Source organism: Ipomoea nil, unplaced genomic scaffold, assembly GCF_001879475.1.
Source record: "Ipomoea nil cultivar Tokyo-kokei standard unplaced genomic scaffold, Asagao_1.1 scaffold1334, whole genome shotgun sequence".
NCBI lineage: Eukaryota > Viridiplantae > Streptophyta > Magnoliopsida > Solanales > Convolvulaceae > Ipomoea > Ipomoea nil.
The window spans coordinates 419,285-442,777 of NW_017617762.1; the positions used below are offsets into that span (position 1 = coordinate 419,285).

Below are 23,493 nucleotides of genomic sequence, written 5' to 3' on the forward strand. Positions count from 1 at the left end.
TGATGAATCTTGATGGGTGATCAAGATTAGTCATCACTTTCGATAAGAAAGATAATCTAAACTAAATATGAAATATATAATACTCCTACCATCTTTGTTGATTAAAACAAGACAGGTTTACCAAACTTAGTTTATGATTCATTATAACCAGGTCTTGTGAGATAAGAAAGACAATCTAACGTTATAATTCCCTAATGTTAAATTAATTGATCATTATCTAAATTGGTTACGTTGGATTAGGAGGAGTTGTCTGAATAACTTTATAATGATTAATCAAATCAAGGGTAGGTCACCAACACCTTTTAAAATATTCACAAAAACTTTCCAGATGCTGTCACCCAATATTGAGTTGTGGCAAATTATATTAAAGTGCAGTGGGTTAAGTTCCCACCCCCCCCCCCCCCCCCCCAATTTTGCCATGGATCTTTTTAAGTGGTTTAGTTGATGATATTAAGTCCCATACTTACTTTGTTGTGTAGTGTCAAGATATCAGTCACCAACTTAGTTTGGTAATATTTGCTTTCTAGACATTCCTTTGGAGATAAGTGATTAGATTTCAGCTGAATTGACCCTATTGATAGCTATATATGATCCTTATTTGGCTCTTTGCTTCAAGAATTTAAAGCCAAATGTTGATTATAGTCATCATCATCACCAATCCATAATGAAAATATTATGTGGCATATCTGGTTTAGTGACAAATGGCGACTCCATAGATGAATGATAATATCTCGAGAAATTACAAATTTTTGTTATTAATTAATCTTTTTTTGATATTAATTTTCAGTGGCCTAAGTAACATGAAGTAACTCTCTCTAGAAAATAATAATTACCGAGTAATTTTTTTCAGATATTATTTTCTAATGGTCTAGTAGCACTAAGTGACTCACTCAGAGAAAGTAAAAAAATGTACAAATGCTCCATTGTAACTCAAAAAACTTATTTTATTTCGATTGGGGTGCTTGTGATTTTATTATTGTTAGCAAATTGAAAGGAAAAATGACTTACAATGATTGAAACAACAAAGTCTTCATCCAAGAGTCTTCATCAAATCATCAATATAGAATAATAATAATAATAATAATAATAATAAACAAACACAAATAAAATGAAAATTAAAGTGCTTCAATTCATCGCAAGTGTTTAATTTACTTCTTGGGAGCGAGCCTAGACTTGATCTTCTCCACCTCCTTCGTCCCAACTTGGAACGCCTTAGTCAACACGTTATCCGGGACAGGCGGCGACGCCGCGAACAGGGTGGCGGCGATCGACTGTGTTCCCGGCAGCTGGCTGTTGAACCCGGCAATCACGGCGGCCGGAACATCCCCGTTGTTTTTCTGGAAATGGACCAGCCCCCTGGGGAACACAAACACCTCGCCCTTGGTAATATGCTTGGAGACCAAAACGTTGGCGGTGGTGATGAAGCCCACGTCCAGTTCGCCCTCCAGCACGAAGATCATCTCGGTGGCGCGTGGGTGCGTGTGGGGAGGGTTCAGCCCGCCGGGGGCGTAGTCAATGCGGGAGAGGGAGACGCCTAGGGTGTTGAGTCCAGGGACTTTTTCGACATTTGCCCCCGTCACCACCGCCCCCATTGTGTTGTTGGTGGCTCCCGGCTTCGCTATCGCCATTGACGAGAAATCCTCCGCCGTGAAACTCTTCTTGCAGGCGAATCCATTCACCTTCACAGCTATAGTCAAGGAATTATTTACAAAATGCAAATCTCAAACAAAAGTCAACTCCAAGATATACAAGTCAACCTACTTAAAATCAATTTCTTTGGAAGATTCAAACACAATTCATCAATCTTAATAAACTTTAACACAATAATTAAAAGACAAGACAAAAATGTTTAATTAAGGTTATACATACTTGAGTTGAGATCAGCAACACAGACATCTTGAAGCAAATCTGGGTCACCGGCAGAGACTGTGTTGGAACTAATCATGGTGCCCAAAATCATAAGTCCCAATATTGCTGCTATCTTTCCAAAAGGAGCCATAATAATACTGTGTTTTTCTTGATTTCCCATTTCCCAGAAACAAGAAGGAAGACTGCCAAATAGTATGAATGTTGGAAAGGGAGATAGAGTGGCCACGGTGTGGAGAAGGGAAAAGTAGTTGGGGCGTATTTATAGGGGGGAGGTGAAAAGTATTGGGTGATAAATGGAAATTATGGAAAGTACGGGGGGTTGACGTGGCTGGGGGCATTCAATTTGTGGGAAAGCAATAAAGCATCAACCATGTCTTCTTGTTCTCTTTCACTCTAAGTAAAGCGATCGGGATCCGGCCGGAAGCCCAAAGAAGAGCAGTTAGGGATGGCAATATCAATTTGCCTCACAGATTTTCAGTTTTTCACCAGAATTTATTTTGTATGGATCAATTTTTTGGATGATAATAGGTGGTGAGTCTTAAAAAATTAAACTCTCGATAAGTTGGGTTGAACTCAAGTTTCATGTACAAAACTCGTCTAGAATTTCACTCGATTCACTATATATGTATGGTTGTGTTATGTATATGGTTGCAGTAGGCGCTAGTCACTAATCGGACGATAGAGTGGCATCTAGCACCAAGGCAACTAACTAAAAAATATATATAATGCACGTGTGTAGGTGTGTATATGTCATATTAGTATATTACATATAGTCATATATATATATATATATATATATATATAGGGAAGGGATCAGATGCATTTGTGGCTTCCGTGTGGTTGATTAATGTGCGTGAGATTTGTACTCAATGTGCGTGAGTATTGTGCTTAATGTGTGTGAGGTTTGTGCTTAATGTGCATGAGTGTGTAGTGTTTAAAATGCGTGAGTTTTGTAGTTAAGGTGCATGAGTCTTGTGTCTAAGGTGCGTGAGTTGTGTGGTTAATGTGCGTGAGGTTTTCGAAGAGTTCATGTTCTTTATAACCTATTGCGTATGCATTGGCGATCCTCTGAAGCTTCTGGCCTCCAGAAACGGCCATATACTGCTGCAAGATGTACTGAGCTGACGACGTTTCCCGCAGGCATGGCATTGAGTTCAAACAATCCAAACAAAACAATACTTCCAACCCAGGATTGGACCACCATTGCAATAATTGAAACTAATAAACCATAAAATCATAGAAACCTCATACCAAATCACAAGAACAGACAGCATACCTACAAACTACATTACCGTACCTTAAAAATAGCTACAATAAATCAATTTTATTGCACGCATAATTTTGAATCAATTAAACACTACACACTAACTCACATTAAGCACAAACCTCACGCACCTTAGGCACAACACTCACACACATTTAAGTACAAAACTCACGCACATTAACATTACACACTCACGCACATTAAGTACAAATCTCAGACACATTAAGCACAAGACTCACGCACATTAAGTATAAAACTCACGCACATTAATCAACCGCACAACCGCACGGGAAGCATTCAACAGCACGGGAACCTTTCACTATATATATATATATATATATATATATATATATATATATATATATATATATATATATATATATATATATATATATATATATATATATATATATATATATATATATATATATATATATATATATATATTTATATTTATTTATTTATTTATTTATTTATTTATTTATTTAGGTTCTGGTGTCGTTGGTGTGTCTAGGTGCGATTGTGCGGTTAAATCTAAGTCATTGATCTTTCTTAAATCAACGTCTTAGATTACCAAAATTAAAAAAAAAAACAAAAAATAAAACGCGGTGACAATTTGGTAATTTTTGAATCTAGGGTCAAATTTAAGATGCGTGGGTTTTGTGCTTAAGGTGCGTGGGTTTTGTGCTTAAGATGCGTGGGTTGTGTGCTTAATGAAAGTACTTGTTGAAACTTAAAGGTGCGTGGGTTTTGTACTTAAGGTGCGTGGGTTTTGTGCTTAAGGCGCGTGGGTTCTACGCTTAAGGTGCGTGGGTTATGTGTTTAAGGTGCGTGGGTTCTGTGCTTAATGTGAGTAGTTGTTTAAACTTGAGGTGCGTGAATTTTGTACTTAAGGTGCGTGGGTTTTATGCTTATGGTGCGTGGGTTCTGTGCTTAAGGTGCGTGTGTTTTGTGCTTAAGGTGCGTGAGTTTTGTGTTTAAGGTGTGTGGGTTTGTGTTTAAGGTGCGTGGGTTTTGTGCTTAAGGTGTGTGGGTTGTGTGCTTAATGTAAGTACTTGTTGAAACTTAAGGTGCGTGGGTTTTGCACTTAGATGCGTGAGTTTTATGCTTAAGGTGGGTGAGTTCTGTGCTTAAAGTGCGTGGCTTATGTGCTTAAGGTGCGTGGTTTTTCTTCTTAAGGTGCGTGTTTTCCTTCTTAAGGTGCGTGATTTTTCTTCTTAAGGTGCGTTGTTTTCCTTCTTAAGGTGCATGATTTGTATGCTTAAGGTGCGTCAGTTGTGTGAAACTTAAAGGTGAGCCATTTTAAAACCTTAGGTGCGTGGTTTGTGTTCTTAAGGTGATTTGTTATGTGTTTAAGGTGCGTGATTTGTGTATTTAAGGTGAGTGGTTTGTGTTCTTAAGGTGCTTTGTTTGTGTGCTTAAGGTGCGTGGGTTCCATGTGCTATGTGATTAATGTGCATCAGTTGTTGACTTAAGTGCGTCGATCTAAAGTTTTAAGTGCGTGATTTTCCTTCTTAAAGTGCATGGTTTGTGTGCTTAAGGTGCGTCAGTGTTGAAACTTTAGGTGCGTGGTTTTCTTTCTTAAAGTGCGTTATTTTCTTTTTTAAGGTTTGTGATTTGTATGCTTAATGTGCGTTAGTTATTTAAACTTAAGGTGTGACATTTTAAAACTTTAGGTGTGTGGTTTGTGTTATTAAGGTGCTTTGTTTGTGTGCTTAAGGTGCGTGGATTGTTTACTTAAGGTGTGTCGGCTTAATGCTTTAGGTGCATGGTTTTTCTTCTTAAGGTGCGTTGTTTTCCTTCTTAAGGTGCGTGATTTGTATGCAGTTTTGAGTTAACCGCACAACTGAACGGGAAGCTATACCCGCACCTGAACCCTTCCGTATATATATAACCCACGGTTGCAAAAATCAATATAGAGGGGCATGGTGATTTCCCGCCGAGCGATCGACTCGGCCTTGCTAATTTATATATATATATATATATATATATATATATATATATATATATATATATATATATATATATAGACGCCTCTACTAAGGTTCGATCTCATGATCTCTCACATGGGAGAGGTCACTACATGCCAACTAAGTACAAGGTGTTTGGCTACTCTTTTTTTTTTGTTGAAAAAAAGAGGGGGAAACCCAAAAATCAAAGACTTCTGTTGAAAATAGCTCCCAGCTTGTCCTGTTGAAGAAGCTCTTCTATCTCGGGAGGAGCTTCCTTGAAACCTTGGTAGCCGACTTCGCCAAACAGTCTGCCACTTTATTCCCTTCACGACGCACATGAACATACTCCACTTGTTGTATACTTTCAGCCTCATGCATGCACCTCCAAATAATGTTGCAGACTTTACTACCTGCTTTATCTCTCTTACGCAGCTTGTCAATAAGCTGTTTTGAATCACTCTCTACCAAAAGCTTTGCAATACCTTCTTCTCGTGCTAACCGCAAGCCATGGAACACCCCCCAAGCTTCTGCTTCGAGTACTTGGCAACGACCAACGCTGGAGAAAAAACCTGCACAGTAATCTCCAGTTTCATCCCGGATCAGACCGCCACACCCGGCCAATCCATCTCCCTTGCAGCTTCCATCCACGTTCAGCTTGTGCCAACCTCTTGGTGGTTTCGTCCAGCCCACCTGCTCAATAGTTGCCTGCATAGCCCCTGTACCCGGATGTAGTCGATTGTTAAAGGCCTCCCTGATCTCCACGTCATATTTAGCGAGCCAGCCTAGCTTTTCCTCGAGCGTTTGGACTTTTTGGTTAAAAATCCCTTCGTTTCTCCATCGCCAGATCCACCATAATCTTGCCCCAAAACGGGCTTGCCAATTCTCATCGAAGCCATGTCTCACATTGCCTCCTAGATTCATCTCGAGCCACTGCTCCCATGCAAGGCTATTCAGCTGTGCGTTCACTTGCCTGGGGAGGCTTGCTTCCCAGATTCCTTTTGTTGCTGGACATTCGCGGAACAAGTGTTGGAGATCCTCAGTCCGACCTGCACAAAGAAAACAAAATGGATCAGCCGTAAGTTTCCTCCTGGCTCTTTCGGCGTTCGTTAAAATCTTCTTGTGGCGCAGAAGCCAAAGGAACATGTTAACTCTTGCCGGGACTTTTATCTTCCAGATTCTTCTCCACACGTCATCCAAAGTATTTCGGTGATCGCCCACCAATGCTTGATACATGGATCGAATGGTAAACTTCCCGTTAATCTCCATGCTCCATCCCAGTTCATCATGAATCTCAGCAGTCATTAGGACTTTGCCTGCAAGATTTCGTATTTCTTCTTGTGGTAATGCGTGTTCCAACAATTCCCATTTCCATCCTCTTGTTTCATCCCAATAGTCACGCACCATGCCGTAGAGTTCCGGGAGAGGGATAGGCGCCAAAAGACGATCGTAAAGAGGTTCCGTAAATATCCACTTATCCATCCAGAAGCGGATATTAGTACCACTTCTGGCAACGCGAGATACTCCCTGATACATGGCCGGCCAAGCGGCTGAAATTCCGCGCCAAGCATTCGAAACCTTTCGTCGTCCCTGTCTCAGGTTGTGTATGTCCTCCGACTTCCTGTACTTCGCGTTAATTGTTTGTACCTAGAGACTGTCAGTTTCGGTCAAGAGCCTCCATCCTAATTTCGCCATATACGCCAGGTTGAGCTCGCACATACGCTTGATTCCAAGCCCACCCGCTTCTGTTGCCGTCGTAACCAGGTTCCAATTTACCAAGTTCATTTTCCTATCCGCATCACTAGATCCCCACACAAACTTGCGCGTGCGCTTTTCAATCTCCAGGCAAACTCCCTTCGGAAGAAAGGTCGTCTGCATGGTATAAGCTGGTATAGCATTCAGGACCGAGCGCGCAAGAACAACTCTTCCCGCAAGCGAAAGGGTTTTCGCTTTCCATCCTTCTAGCCGGCCAGATATCCTAGCAAGCAGGTCGGAATGGGTGGCACTGGTGATCCGACCGTGGATGGCCGGCACGCCCAGGTATTTACCCAAGTTCGTCGTCTGCTCAATCCCGAGCCTCCATGAGATGTCCTCTACCATGTGCTGGCTGGTATTTTTCGAAAAGAAGACTTGAGATTTACTAAGACTGATTTTTTGTCCTGAGGCTTGGCAAAACTGGTCGAGACATTCCAGAATGACATTCGCTTGTTCCACTGAGGCCTCCGTAAAAAGCACCATGTCATCTGCAAAACAAAGATGAGTTAGAATGGGGCCATTTTTTGCAATTTTAATACCTTTCCAAACCTTCTTTTCCAAGTTCATGACAATCATCTGGCTTAAGCGTTCCATACATAACACAAAGATAGCGGGGGATATTGCGTCGCCCTGCCTAATGCCTCTTTCCGGTCTGAAAGCCTCCAAACGTTCCCCATTCCAGATTAGGGAGAGCCTGGGAGTTTGGATACAAGTCATCATAAGCTCCTTTAGAGTCCCCGTAAAGCCTACCTTGTCCAAGGTATCCCGAATGAAATCCCAAGAGAGCCTATCATAGGCCTTTTCAAGGTCCAGCTTGATCGCCATGTACCCAGTTCTTCCCTTCTTCTCCCGCATTGTGTGCATCACCTCCTGAAAAATGAGGATGTTGTCCGTAATCTGCCTGCCGGGGACAAAAGAACTCTGGAAAGGGCCTACTATTTGAGGTAGGATAAGCTTAAGTCTGTTCGTGATAGTCTTCGTGATAATTTTGTAAGCAACGTTGCACAAGCTAATTGTCCTAAACTGCTTGACTGTCTCCGGACTCTGAACCTTAGGAATCAACGCCACAAGGGTATCATTCAGACCCTCCTGCAAAGTGCCTGTAGCAAAAGCCAGCTGGACCATAGTGAACACATCATCCCCTGTCTTGTCCCACATGTGTCGAGAAAAACCCGCTTGGAATCCATCCGGGCCTGGTGCCTTGAAGGGCTTCATATCTTTGAGAGCAGCGTGGACTTCCTCTTTCGAGACTAATCTGTTAAACACCGCCCAATCAATAGGCCGCAGGCGGGGGAAGTTAGCATAATACTGAGTTGGTAGGGTCCTCTCCGTATCATCCGTAAAGAGTCGCTTATAAAAGAGTCTAACGTGATTTTGCATGGCTTCGTCTTGCGTGATCCATTCCCCATTCTCATCGAGAAGCGCCCGTATCGGGGCCCGGGCTTTTCGTATTGCCGTTGCTGCATGGTAGTAGGCCGTATTTCTGTCGCCTGAACATATCCACTCTTCCCGCGACTTTTGAAACCAAATAAGCTCCTCTTGTTGGAGAGTAGATTCCAACTCCTTTCTGAGCTTAAGCTCGAGCTTGGTAAGACCCTTATGGTGGTTTCCCGCTAAACACCTCTGGATGCCGCTTATTCGGGAGGCCAGGATCTTCTTGCGTTTGAACACGTTCCCAAAAACATATTTATTCCAGGTGGACAAGGTGTTAGCTAAAGTATCCGTATTTTCCATCATCCCCTTTCCCTCTTCCCAAGTTCGCGCAACTACATTATGGATGTCCGCATGTGTGAGCCAAGCCGCCTGAAAAACGAAAGGGGCCGCCTTCCTCCGGCTCTTGCTTTCATCTAGGCGAACGAGGAGAGGTGCGTGATCAGACGAGAAGCGAGCAAGGTGAGAAACAGACGCCTCAGGAAACCGCACTCTCCAATCGGTACTACACAAAGCCCGGTCCAGTCGGGCACCCTTTATGTTGTTGCTATTCCCATCCTTCACCCAAGTCAAATTTGGTCCTGAGAAACCCATATCGATTAAGCCTTCTTCCAGGATCCATTGCGCAAAGTCTGAACTCCTGTGAGAAGAAAAAGAAGAATAATTACTCGTTTCGTCCTTTGACACTACCGAATTAAAATCCCCGGCTGCAATCCAAGGCCCAACAATCCCACGTGTCGATTGCCTTAGATCCTGCCAGAGACGTCTCTTAAGGTGATGAGTAGGGCTGCCATAAACTGCAGCAAGCCTCCATGGTGGCTGATTATTTTCCCACACCTGCAACAAAACAAATTGCGGGTGAGTAAAAGAAACCGTGACTTGCAGTGAGTCTTCCCAAAAAATCCAGATACCACCACTGAAACCAACTGCCTCCACCCTAATCCAATCAGAAAAACCAATCTTTTTACATATTTGATTTGCATGAGCGCCGGAGACCTTAGGCTCAAATAGACCGAGAATCTTCGGCCTGTGCGATTTTATAAGAAACTTTAGGGCGCGCAGGAACGGCTTTCCACCTGCACCCTGACAATTCCAGAAAAGACAATTCATGGAGATAACCAGCTTAGAAAAAAAAAAGAAGGAAAACACGATATGCAGAGCAAGCATAGACAAGACACAAGAAATAAAAAACCCGAAATAAAAACGCAAAGTCGGAGGAGCTTTATTGGGCTCCTCCGTTACCTCCATCTTCCTGTTGCTCGCCGAGGCCCATCACCGCGTCTCCCTCATCGTCAAAGACCTCCGGGGGGTCGCCAAAGTGCTCTCCAGTGTCTTGCCATACCGGAGACGGTAGCACGTCTCCCGTATCGCCCGCATAGACACGCGATGAGTGAATCACTAAGCCACCTTTCTCCCCCCGAACAACCACATGCTCGCTCTCCTCCGCCGCATGCCTTGGCCTCTCCTCCACCAACCTCCTCGTTCCGGCCTGATTTGGATTCGCTCTCAGCTCACGGGTCGGTGTAGGGTCGTTATTGATCTGTTTCTCATTCACCACCACATTGGGTCTGCGGCTGCCATCAGCTCTCTGCCCCTTATTCTGCGACACGCGTGGTATACTCTGGGGGGGCTTCTGCCGGCTTTTCTGATTGCGCATTATTTTCCAACTCATCCTCTGCTCCAGCTATGTTCCCCGCGTCTTCCGCACCTACTTCCATGCCTGCCTCGTCCGATGTCAAGGCCGCGAACCTGGAGGCGTTTACTACCGCCCTATGTCCGCCATTATTTCCCCCTCCTCGGCTATTACCCGCCTTCGTATATTTGTTCGAGCCTGGCCCCGGCGGGCGTCCTCGTCTTTGTGGGGCAATCATCCACGTTCCGAACGGGATTTTTGGATCCTCAGCGTCTTTCAGTCCTGTGCGCGCCCCGTCTGCATGTGGATGATCTGTACTATCGTACTCCGCCTCAGCTCCTGCCTCCCCAACCTCCTCTTGTCCTCGGCCTGCCTTTTTCAGCGTCGGACAATTCTCTTTCGCATGGCCATAAAGGCCGCATGAGAAGCAGATTAGGTGCAGTCCCTCGTAAGCCACATGTCTTGTCTTCCCTTCGTAAGTAAACTTAGAGATGATAGGTTTGCGCATGTCGATCTCCACGCATATCCTTGCGAACATCCCTCTCGATCCCATACTGGTGGCCTGGTCCACTCGGACAGCTCTTCCGATCCGTCTCCCCAACTTTCGGAGGAAAATATAGTCGTAATACTCCATTGGAATGCACGGAATCCGCGCCCACACCACCATCTTCTCCGTAGCATCATTCATCGGATCGAAGTCGGGCTCCCACGGCTTCACGATCAAGTAGTGGTCTAAAACCACCCAGGGACCTTCAAACAAAGCAAATTCAAGATCATCAATGGATCCAAACCTTACCAGGAAATAGTCGTTTGGCAGAGCAATTAGGTCCATGCTGCTTTTTGGCTTCCACATGGACGTGAGCCTCCTAAGCATGTAGGCATATCCCACACGTCTCCCCAACACCTTCAGAATCAGAGACTTCCGCCATGGCGCACGTATCTTCTCCACCTCCTCCTTAGTCAGGCGAATGGTCGGGCACAGAGGATCATCGTTTTCTTCTTCGACCAGCTCATCGTGGGTTTGGCGTGGTTCTTCCTGGTCGTCTAGCCTGGTTGGATCGGCCCCATTCCTCCCCATCAGACTATCCACATACGATCTACGTTGATCTGCCAGCGGTCGCGGCGGTTCCGTCTGTGCCGATGGGACGATCTCCCTGCATGCCTCCACCGTCGGTTTCGAGGAGAAACCAGCCTCCATGCCACCCTCCGGCGTCTCTTGCACCATGACAATCTCCTGGCTCGGCATCGATCGTTGGTCATCAGTCATCGTCGCCCGTTTGGACCTCTTGGTGCTACGCTCCAGGAGATCCAAATCTTCAGAAGAGCGCGGTGACGAGAGCGTTTCTTGAGACTCCATCGTACTTTCCATTCAGAGAACGTTAGTTATTTAGAATAGATTGATGACAAAAGTACAATGATCACAATACAGGTTTTACTCAGAGCGCACCATCGATAATAGCATTGTAAGATGATTACAAGAGAGTGCTTGCCTAGCATTTTAATTCTGTCATGCTTGCCTAACTAAATCATTATTTTTAAAAAAATAAACTTATTAGTTTACTCTTTTTAGTTCTAAATTAGTAAGTTTATTTTTTAAAAAATAATTATTTAGTTATTATATTTGAGTATTTCTATTATTTTATATTTTAATATAACTAGTGAATTTTATTATTTTATTATGTTTAAGTAATTTAAATATTATTTTAATTTTTTTTAAATAAATAATAAGCGTCAAGTACTCGTAGTGGGCATTCGTACCTAGTGGAACGGGGTGGATTTTGAAAATATTCACCCAATGCCAGTCGGGAGTGATGGTAGGTAGAAAAAGTATAAGGTGGGTCGGGTGGTGGATGTAGCATTCACCGACCCATTACCATCCCTTAAAGGAGGTGAGAGTCTTCTTAGATGAAGTATAATTATTAATCCACACTTAATGTGATTATCCGTTATTGAAAGTATGGTTATAACTTATAAGTTGTCCGAAAAATATAAATTGACAGATATAAGCTCATTGTGGTTAATTTTGCTCAAAGTAAAATGAATTTGAACCATTTAAGTATAACTATAAAGTCATATATTTGCACACTTGATTTTTCATTTTGTTGTTTTACAATATTACTAAGAAAGTATTCTTTATTAAAATTTATTATTCACTTGACGGCAATTTTACATTGTATATCTCTTTACAATTATTCATACTTAAATTTAATCCAACCAATTACATTGACTTAAGAATTAAATAATTTGATTTGGCATGATGAAAACAGTTTAACGTACATAGATTATTTTTTACTCTTGGTTAGTCTACCTTTGTCATTGACTAAACTATTGTCCCTCTTCGTGCCGTAAACGTGAGCAGTGGCATGACCCTCGCTTGCTCTGTTCTATCCTATATGTTGACCATATATCCATTTTTAGTGGCTTTGATGGCTTCTTATGATATGTCTGGCAAATAGTTGTTAGCGGATTTAGTTAGTAGATTTGATTAGTTGATAACGTTAGTTAAGTGTAGAAAGATGTTTGGTAAATTAGCTATTAGCTAATAGTTTATTACACGCCCTTTAAGAGTATAATTTATTTTCTCAAAAATCTTATTGAAAAAATTATTTTGAGTAACTTTTTTGAATTTTAGCATTTTGCAGTAATAAGCTGTTATAAAAAATGATTAATCAAACTCTCATATTAGTTATTTAACCAAGTCAAACAAGTCAAAATTGATTGATAAGCTAACTATGTTACCAAATAAAACTTATGTGTTTATATATACTCCCAATCTTGGTACGTTGGACCATATATATCAACTTGTTTCTTTCTTTTCTTAACTATTATAAAAAAAGAATTAATACTCAGCTCAATCATTTATATTCTATTGTTTTTTTTTTAAACACTCAAAATCTTTTTCAACACCAAAGAATCAATGTCCCACTACTGAGGTTCGATCTTGTTACCATCTATTTAGAATAGTAACAGAAATATTATCACATTGTATAGTAGTTGGCCTTTATATTCATATTTATTCTCTTTCTATATAATAGAATGAGAATTGCCTTAGGTAACTTTTAGATAATAATAAATTTAATTGAAGATTTTTAATATGAGTCGTGTTTAATAATTTGTTGGTGTAGAATGTAGATTCATCTACAGGTTCAACACTTTTATCGAACTATTCAAATTTGAATAGGGGAGGGGGTATTATTGATTCAAGAAAAGAGAGAATATTAGATTAATACAGTGAATACATGGAAACAAATGAATAAGTAAAAATAATTCACTCACGTTACTCGAAGTAGGTTGAGAGTTGGAAAATATAAAGAGTATTTTGAAGTCAAAATTTTTTCTCATGAGGATCTACTTATACAAGTTAATCGACCTTACTAGATCTAATTGATCCATTACAAACATGATTATTCATAACTAGCTAGTGTACCAATTATAAAAGCACCAACACCCCGTTAAAGTTTTTCGCCACACGGAAGAGAAAAAGATCGAAGAAAAAAGAAAATAAAAACAGAGTGTGGTGTATTGGTACAATTTTTGAACACTATTGGGTGCATTTATTCATACCTGATAGTAAATTCGCATCGGTTACACGAGAAGCACTATCCGCATTTGAACCAATATATATATATATATATATATATATATATATATATATATATATATATAATTAGGTTCAGGTGCGGATGGTGCGCCCAAGTGCGATTGTGCAGTTAAATCTGAGCCATTGATCTTACTTAAATCAATGTCCAAGATTACCAAAATTTAAAAAAAAAAAAAAAAATGATAATTTGGTAATTTTTTGCATCTAGGTCAAGATATTGTAATGGCTATGGCTCCAAGATTACAAAGAAGTCCAGCTTCCGTTGAGGCGGTGGCACATCTATGTGTTGGGCCTTCCAGATCGGTATTGTAGTTGTATTGTATTTTTTTCCACAGTACTTGTTCTTTGAAATACAATACAATAAGTATTTTTTTTTTTTTTTTACAATTTTTGGCCCTTTTAATTTGGTTTTGTTTGAATTTAGTTTGTGAAAGTATTGTTAGACATTATATTGTATTGTATTGTTTTTTTTTCTTTAATTTTTTTTTCATTGTATATTCAGATTGGATTAGTGTATCAGTGTATTGTATATGTGTGTATTTTGTTTTTGTTTTTAATTTGGTATCTGAGCCGGTATATTAGTGTATATTATTTTTTTGGGAAAATGGCACTTTTTTCTCCTAAGTTATATACTTATAGCCATTTTTCCCCCTCAATTATTTAGGTAAGCACATTAGCCCCCTCAATTATTCTAAAAGTGGTGTTTTTTTCCCCTGATATATTAAATTGACATTTCTACCCTTAAAGTAAACATTTTATTTATTTTACTTCTCCAACAAATTATCGCGTATACGTAGGGATGACCACGGTTCAGATCAAACTGAACCGGACATTATAGCAACTGAATTAAAAGTTTCCGGTTATGATTCAGATCTAGAACCTAATATTTGGATTTCAATTTATTAAAATTATGAATAAAAAAATTGGATCTTGAACCGTGAATCGGCAGTTCTGGATCCGGTTCGCAATTTTAAACCGTCTTTATTTTAAAATTTTATTTTTTATTTTAAATAGTCTAAATTCAACAATAAATATATTTTATTTTTTCAGTTCGGTACATGAATCGTCCGTTCCGGTTCGCGATTTTAATAAATTCTAAATATCGAGTTTCGATTCTAAATTATAATTGAAATATTTCGGTTTGGTTGCTATAGTGTTTGTTTGGTTTTAACCAAATTATTGTCATAATTTGTTGGAGAAGGAAAATAAATGAAATATTTATTTTAAATATTTATTTTAAGGATAAATATGTCCATTTAACATTTCAGGGGGAAAAACAGCCACTTGAATAATTCAGGGGGAGAAAGTGCTATAAGTATATAACTTAGGGGGAAGAAGTGCCATTTTCCCTATTTTTTTAAAAAAAATGGTAACTTTCCGTGACACCCTCTCCAACAAGGGTGCCGCGAAAAATCATTATTTAAACAGTTTCCGCGGCACTCGATGCTATGCGGGTGTAGCAGAAAGTTTTTATTGAAAAAAAATTTAAAAAAATACTTTGCATGCTTTCCGCGACACTCGCTACAGGTGTAGCGAAAAGATTAGAGAAACAAATGTTATTCAGTTTCAACAGAACAGAGATACAGGAGAGTATATGAAACTATGCCACTATTATCTCCTAACTAATAGTCTAGTCAAATAAGACTTATTCTAATACATAATATAACTAGACTTAGGATTACAAATAATAATAACAAATAATAACATTACTAACACACCCCCTCAAGCACAAGGTAGGTGAGAAACCACATTGAGCTTGGACCGTAGAGCTGCAAAACGCGGTCCTGGAAGTGGTTTGGTGAAGACATCGGCAAGCTGATCCTTGGTTGAAACATAGTTGACAATGAATTCCCCGGTCGCAACCTTGTCTCGGACAAAATGATAGTCGATCTCGACATGCTTCGTCCGTGCGTGAAAAACTGGATTAGCACAAAGATACGTGGCACCCAAGTTATCACACCAAATGCTGGAAGGTTGCTTGTCATGTAGACCCAACTCACGGAGCAAAGACACAACCCAGGTCACCTCAGCCGCAACGTCGGCTAAGGCTTTATATTCAGCTTCGGTAGACGAGCGAGCTACGGTGCGTTGCTTCCTGGACTGCCAAGAGACGAGATTATCCCCAAGAAACACTGCGTAACCACTAGTGTTTTTCCTGTCTGTAGGACAGCCGGCCCAGTCAGAATCCGAGTAGGCATGTATAGTAGTAGTCGGTGAAGCCGTGATCTGTAATCCATACGCAAGAATACCCTTAATATAGCGCAATACACGCTTAGCCAAGGCCCAATGATCCATAGTCGGTGCATGCAAAAACTGACACAGTCGGTTGACTGAGAAGGAGAGGTCTGGACGCGTAATAGTGAGATACTGAAGCGCCCCTACTATCCGACGATACTGTGTGGGATTGTCGTACGGTTCATCCGATGCGGTAACTGGTTTAGTGACGGCAGCTGGAGTGGTGAGTGGCTTGCAGTCAGACATCCCAGCACACCCAAGAAGATCTGTCATGTAACGCCGTAGAACCATGCCACCTTCAGTATCAATTGTCTCGACGTCCAAGAAGAAACTCGGCTTGCCTAGGTCCCGAATTTTAAAGGTAGTTGCAAGTCGAGTCAGCAGAGTATCCACAGCCCTTGCGTTGTGCCCCATTACAATGATATCATCTACATAGACTAGTAGATAAACCTTTGAGGCGCCAGAAGTGGTGTAAAAGAGGGACACATCTGTTTTGGACGATGAAAAACCTGCAGATATTAAGAAATCGTGAAGCCACTTGAACCACGCCCTGGGTGCCTGTTTAAGGCCATAGAGCGAGCGTTGCAAGTGGCAAACATGACCAGGGTGAGTCGGGTCTTCATACCCATGAGGCTGCTTCATGTAGACAGTCTCCGCCAAGTGGCCATTTAGAAAGGCGTTGTGGACATCTAACTGGCGTAGAGACCACTTGCGGGAGACGGCAAGGGAGAACAGGATTCGGACCGTAGTGGGTTTCACCACGGGGCTAAAGGTGTCGAAGAAATCCTCCCCGGCTACTTGGTTAAAGCCCTTGGCTACAAGACGGGCTTTGTAGCGCTCAATAGAGCCGTCAACGGTGTGTTTGGTACGGAACACCCATTTGCACCCGATGATATTTATATTAGGCTCCGGTGGAACAAGTTTCCAAGTATTATTGTGGAGCAGGGCGTTGAATTCCTGGTCCATAGCATCCCGCCATTGCGGATGCCCAACCGCCTGCGAATAGCACGTCGGATCAGACGACGCGGTAAGGGCCTGAAAAACCTCAGAAGTGCCTCGGGTCATGTGTCAGAGCCGCATGACATGCCCTCGGTCCGGAGGATGAACCCGAGCACGCTTCCGAGCCCGAGGTGGTGCGGTGTGAGTGATTGCCAAGCAAGGAGGTTCCTGAGCAATCGGGACCGCCTCAGTGACAGGAGGAGGCCCAGTTTCACAAACAGGAGCTTGTAGCAGCGGGACAATAGGACCGGAAACCCATGGTAAAGGATTGGGCGACGGGGCCTGCTGCATTGTACCTGTATTAAAAGGAAACACACATTCGTCAAACCGCACATGGCGGCAGATATAGGTTTTCCCACTAGATAGATCCATACATCTGTACCCCCTATAGGACGGTGGCCTGGGTAACCTAGGAAGACACAAGGGGTGGAGCAGTATTCTATCTTGTGCCGATTGTAAGGCCGAAGATAGGGATAACACTGACACCCGAAGACACGAAGGAAATGATATGGAGGAGGATTTTTGTAGAGACGTGAGTACGGGCTATCAAAATTTAGAACTTTGGTTGGAAGGTAATTGATTAGGCAAGTGGCAGTTTGAAAAGCAAAGTCCCAATATTGTTGCGGGACGTTGCATTGGGCAAGGAGAGCCAACCCGGTTTCCACAATATGGCGGTTACGGCGTTCAACTCTCCCATTCTGCTCGTGCGTGTAAGCACACGACTGCCTGTGATTAATGCCTAAAGATTGAAACGTGACACCTAATTTTCGGTATTCACCCCCTAGGTCGGATTGAACAGATTTGATAGAGCGCGAAAATTGCCGCTCTACCAACACACGAAAAACGTCAAACACTTTATAAATGTCTGATTTTACCCGTAATGGATAAAACCAGCAGAAGCGAGTGAAATCGTCTACAAATAGTACAAAGTACCTAAAACCACTAGACGATACTACAGGTGCAGGACCCCATATATCCGTATAAAGCAAGTCTAGTACATTGTGGCTTGAACTTTGAATATTTTCTAGTTTAAAACGAGATGACTTGCCGAGATGGCAAGCCTTACATGACTCAATACTTTTGACATTAGTTGACTCAACCGGGCAGCTTTGGAGAATTTTATTTTGAACCACGGTATGCGGATGACTGAGCCTGCGATGCCAGACTACAGGCGTTGCACGGGAGGTGACAAAAGCAAACTGACTCCGTGACACAGGAAGCTTGTACAGACTGCCAGCTGTAGACCCCTTAAGAAGTATGGCCTTGGTTTTGGAATCCTTCACAAAGAAACAATTGTTATGAAACTCAAAATAAACTGCATTATCACTAGTGAATTTTTGCACAGATAATAACGGGACAGTTAATGTAGGAACATGTAACACGTTTGACAGGAATAAGTGTTTAGATTTTGATGGGATAGATGTATGTCCTATTCGTGAGATCGCCAAACCTGCCCCGTTTCCAACTCTAAGAGTGTCAGCACCATCATAGTCCTCCGAGTGTGTCAACATCCCGGGATCCGGTGTGGCATGCGCGGTGGCACCCGTATCGGGATACCATGCATCGGCCGGTGGTACAGGAATTGCGGGTACATCTCCCGAAACAGCTACATTTGCCTGCGCCGGGGGTTGAGTGGTATACCGTTTGTAACAGTAAATTGCGGTATGTCCCTGAGCCCGACAAATCTGACATCGTGGAGGTCCCCGGCCACCACGACCGCGCCCGCCATTACTGTTCCGGCCCCCACGTCCGCGGCGTCCGCCACTGTCCGACGCGCCGTGATTGTCGTGTCCGCCTTGCCCTGCACGTCCACGCCCTGCGTACATGGCCGCATGCAACGCTACTGGAACGCCATCACCAACCTGCAGGTAATCATCGGCCAGAATAAAATCCGCGGCCTGTAAGTAATCCGCTAATTGCGACAGTGATATTGGCGTGTTGGCGGTGAGAGACGCGGCATAGGCGCGATACTCCGGGCGAAGTCCTTGTAGAACATATAAGTTCTGTTCGCGAAGAGAGAGGGGCTACCCAGCCTGTGCGAGAGCTTCCACAAGCAACTCGGCTTTGCCCAGATAGTCGGATGTCGGCGTGCCTCTTTGCCGCAAGGACTGAAACTGCCTGAGCAAGCTCAGGCATCTTGCTTGGGTACTGGAGCCGAGAACCGTGCAGATGGATTGCCATACTTCTGCAGCCGTGTTGCGCCCAACAGCCAGGTGAAGGACCTCGTCAGACATTGACGAGATGAGAAGAGAAAGGATCGATTGATCCTGTTGAACCCAGGCTTTGTGTGCCGGATTCGGGGTTGGAGCCGCTGTTTTCGCACCGGAATCGGAGGTCCCGGTTGGTGGAGAGACAATGGTGGGAGGCGGGCACAGTGAGGTGCCATCCACAAAGCCGAGCAGGTCCTGTCCGCGAAGGAATGGAATAAGCTGGGTACGCCAGAACAAAAAATTTCGGGACGTCAACTTCATAGAGATGAAGTGATGAGCGCCCGTAAGGGGATTGTTAGCGGACGGGGATGAGCCACCGCCGGCGGAAATTGTTCTCTCGGAGGAATTGGATGACATTGTGGTGGTGGTGGGAGTTTTACGGTGGTTTTGTCGAAAAACAGAGAAAAACGAAGAGAGAGAATGGATCGACGTTTGGCTGATACCAGATTAGAGAAACAAATGTTATTCAGTTTCAACAGAACAGAGATACAGGAGAGTATATCAAACTATGCCACTATTATCTCCTAACTAATAGCCTAGTCAAATAAGACTTATTCTAATACATACTATAACTAGACTTAGGATTACAAATAATAATAACAAATAATAACATTACTAACAGAAAAGCTAGGCACTTTCAGCGACACTGAATTCCGCTACACCTTGTACAGGTATAGCAGAAACACTTTTAGAGGTGTAGCTGATGTGATTTTTTGTACTAGTGTGACAAGGAATCGTTGAAGACAAAGCATGAAACATTGGTAACACAATTGACCGACGAGCAAAAGAATGTTTACGACTCTGTGATTAATGATATTGATTCCAATAGAGGTGAATTGTTCTTTGTGTGTGGTTATAGAAGAACAGGCAAGACGTTCTTGTGGAGAATGTTATCGTCAAAGATAAGGAACCACGGTGATATTGTTCTGAATGTTGCTTCCAGTGGAATAGCATCTTTGCTCTTGCCGAGAGGCATGACGACGCATTCCAGATTTTCTATACCACTCTCCTTGAACGAAGATTCCATCCCACGTGCACTATATCGCAAGGCAGTGACCTTGCTGAGCTTATAATAAGGAGCAAATTGATAATATGGGATGAAGCACTGATGACGCACAAACGCTATTTTGAGGCTTTGGACAAAACCATGAGGGATCTATTGAGGTTCGCCATACCGGGTAGTGTTGATGAAAAGACTTTTGGTGAAAAAACAATAGTTTTGGGCGTCGATTTTAAACAAATCCTACATGTTATTACCAAAGCAACAAGACCAGTTGTTGTCGCAACAAATATTAATTCTTCATACTTGTGGACAAATTGCATGGTATTAAGGCTCACCAAGAACTTGAGACTACGGACCATAGCTTTAGAGGAAGATAGACAGACGGTTGATTGGTTTTCAAAATGGATTGCAGACATCGGAGATGAGATTGCAAGGTTTGTAAACAGTGATTCATTTGAGATTGATATTCCAGCACAGTTTCTATTCCAGCACAGTTTCTATTGAAGTGTGGACACAATCCCATAGCAACTATATAGTGGAAAGCACATTCCCAAGCTCGAGATATGACATGCTTGATGAGTCGCATCTAGAAGGCCGAGCGACTCTCTCGCCGACTTTAGATGTCGTTGATCAAATTAATCAGTACATGTGCGACATGAATACTGCAGAAGTACGAATATATTTAAGTTGTGACTCTTTGTGTAAGGCAGAATCATACAGTGAAAATCTATTAGAAGTACACACTCCTGAATTCTTAAATAGTTTGAGATTGACAGTGAAAAATCGGTCTTTAATCACAGACAATTGTACGTGGCTTTCTCCTAAGTCACCTATTTTATAGCCTGAAGGTGTTAGCTCTAGACAAGGATGGACAATACTGTGTTGCGACCACCAATGTCGTTTACAAAGAGGTTTTCAATAATGTGTAAATACAATCGATGATATTATGATTTTTTTTTTTCAAAATGACAAAATTGCAATATATCTAAACAAAAATATATCCTTTATACAAATGAATTAGGATAACAATTGATTACTATAACTAAGTTGCTAGAGAACGAGCACAACTGCCCAATTTATAAAAATTCTAAACAATGATATATAAAAATCTCTAAAGTTACAGCACCGCATGCGTACATCTACACATTAACTATTAATTTGAGCAATTACTTGCTCGAATTTAAGCAATGAAAACATCCACAAACATAACCGGTCCAAACCATATCTCCAATTACACTATATAATACTGAGTATTTGAAGTTATAATTTAAATAATTGTATATTGATCCAAATATTCTTAATATATTATAACAAATCAATTTCGTGCATCGCACGCGTGAAAATACTAGTTATATATAACACTCATCACCCATGTCTCATTTTAATTTGTATAAACAAACTTGACACAAACTATTTATAATTAAATAATTTATAATATTTATTTTAGTATTACTAGTAATTTGATATTATAAAAACTAATTAATGAAATAAGTTTTTTAAAAAAAAAGTGTTTGTTGAAAAAAAAAATAGTAAATATAACGTAAGAAAGGGTGAGAATGATATCTGGAGAAAAAAAATCATTAATAACAAAAATGTGTGCAAAAAATATATTTCTTATTATATTTAGATTGGGAAGCTTTTGATTTTATTATTGAGTTAATACCCAAAATCGTCCTCCACTATAGTGGTTTTTCTCAATTTTGTCCTAAACGATTTTATTGACCTAATATCGTCCCAAACTTTTGTGTTTCGCTCAATTTAGTCCCAGACTTTTGTGTTTTTGCTCAATTTAGTCCCTCATTTGTTATTGTGTCCATTTGGTGTTAAATAAATAGACAATTCAGTAATTTTAATATTGGCATCTCTTTACTCATAGACATGTGAACTGCGAAATCCTGTTTTTTTTTTACGAATTACTCCTAAAACTGCGAATATAAAATTTGATTTGTAGGTCCTAGAGTAATTCTGGGTGTAATTCGTACAAGAAAGAGGAATTTCGCACTTCACAAGTTGAAAGTAAAGAGAGATCAATATTGGCATTACTGAATTGTCCATTTATTTAACACTAATTTGACGGAATAACAAATGGAGGACTAAATTGAGCGAAACACAAAAGTCTGAGACGATATTAGGTCATCAAAGTCGTTTAGGACGAAATTGAGAAAAACCACTATAGTCGATAACGATTTTGGGTATTAACTCTTTTATTATTGTTAGCAAATTGAAAGGAAAAATGACTTACAATGATTGAAACAACAATTCATCAAATCATCAATAAACACAAATAAAATGAAAATTAAAGTGCTTCAATTCATCGCAAGTGTTTAATTTACTTCTTGGGAGCGAGCCTAGACTTGATCTTCTCCACCTCCTTCGTCCCAACTTGGAACGCCTTAGTCAACACGTTATCCGGGACAGGCGGCGACGCCGCGAACAGGGTGGCGGCGATCGACTGTGTTCCCGGCAGCTGGCTGTTGAACCCGGCAATCACGGCGGCCGGAACATCCCCGTTGTTTTTCTGGAAATGGACCAGCCCCCTGGGGAACACAAACACCTCGCCCTTGGTAATATGCTTGGAGACCAAAACGTTGGCGGTGGTGATGAAGCCCACGTCCAGTTCGCCCTCCAGCACGAAGATCATCTCGGTGGCGCGTGGGTGCGTGTGGGGAGGGTTCAGCCCGCCGGGGGCGTAGTCAATGCGGGAGAGGGAGACGCCTAGGGTGTTGAGTCCAGGGACTTTTTCGACATTTGCCCCCGTCACCACCGCCCCCATTGTGTTGTTGGTGGCTCCCGGCTTCGCTATCGCCATTGACGAGAAATCCTCCGCCGTGAAACTCTTCTTGCAGGCGAATCCATTCACCTTCACAGCTATAGTCAAGGAATTATTTACAAAATGCAAATCTCAAACAAAAGTCAACTCCAAGATATACAAGTCAACCTACTTAAAATCAATTTCTTTGGAAGATTCAAACACAATTCATCAATCTTAATAAACTTTAACACAATAATTAAAAGACAAGACAAAAATGTTTAATTAAGGTTATACATACTTGAGTTGAGATCAGCAACACAGATATCTTGAAGCAAATCTGGGTCACCAGCAGAGACTGTGTTGAAACTAATCATGGTGCCCAAAATCATAAGTCCCAATATTGCTGCTATCTTCCCAAAAGGACCCATAATGATACTGTGTTTTTCTTGATTTCCCAGAACCAAAAAGGAAGACTGTCAAATGTTGGAAAGGAGATAGATAGAGTGGAAGGGGTGTGGAGAAGGGAAAAGTGGTTGGGGGGTATTTATAGGTGGGAGGTGAAAATTAAAGTATTAGGTGAGAAATGGAAATAATGGGAAGTTTGGGGAGTTGACGTGGCAGCTGGGAAAGAAATAAAGCATCAACCATGTCCTTTCTTGTTCTCTTTCACTCTAAGTAAAGCAATCGGGATCCGGCCGGAAGCTCAAAGGAGAGTAGTTAGGGTCCTTAGGGATCGCAATTTCAATTTGTTTCATTCATTTTCACTAGAATTTATTTGTATGGATCAATTTT

The 23,493-nt window shown here is 41.7% G+C and overlaps 2 protein-coding genes across 3 annotated transcripts; both read right to left on the reverse strand.

Moving 5' to 3' along the window:
* Nucleotides 1-951: 951 nt before the first annotated feature.
* LOC109185642 (germin-like protein 5-1) lies at nt 952-23,213 on the reverse strand. Of its 2 annotated transcripts, XM_019335606.1 has the most exons (3): nt 23,153-23,213; nt 1,870-2,022; nt 952-1,687 (listed from the first exon to the last, which is right to left on the reverse strand). In XM_019335606.1, exons 2-3 carry the CDS (start codon nt 1,997-1,999, stop codon nt 1,149-1,151), a joined length of 669 nt encoding a protein of 222 aa, XP_019191151.1. In that variant the 5' UTR covers nt 2,000-2,022; nt 23,153-23,213; the 3' UTR covers nt 952-1,148. The 2 variants fall into 2 exon arrangements, with proteins under 2 accessions (XP_019191151.1, XP_019191150.1); XM_019335605.1 differs by lacking the exon at nt 23,153-23,213 and having other exon boundaries at nt 1,870-2,119.
* Nucleotides 22,154-23,177, reverse strand: LOC109185643 (germin-like protein 5-1). The gene is made up of 2 exons (XM_019335607.1): nt 23,000-23,177; nt 22,154-22,817 (listed from the first exon to the last, which is right to left on the reverse strand). Exons 1-2 carry the CDS (start codon nt 23,127-23,129, stop codon nt 22,279-22,281), a joined length of 669 nt encoding a protein of 222 aa, XP_019191152.1. The 5' UTR covers nt 23,130-23,177; the 3' UTR covers nt 22,154-22,278.
* Nucleotides 23,214-23,493: the final 280 nt, after the last annotated feature.

Bases quoted from the DNA above. Each gene is read 5' to 3' on its own strand.
- LOC109185642 (XM_019335605.1), bottom strand. From the start codon at position 2,029: ATGGGAAATCAAGAAAAACACAGTATTATTATGGCTCCTTTTGGAAAG. The intron at 1,688-1,869 runs GTATGTATAACC...CCTTGACTATAG, and splicing joins TGTTGCTGATCTCAACTCAA to CTGTGAAGGTGAATGGATTC.
- LOC109185643 (XM_019335607.1), bottom strand. From the start codon at position 23,129: ATGGGTCCTTTTGGGAAGATAGCAGCAATATTGGGACTTATGATTTTG. The intron at 22,818-22,999 runs GTATGTATAACC...CCTTGACTATAG, and splicing joins TGTTGCTGATCTCAACTCAA to CTGTGAAGGTGAATGGATTC.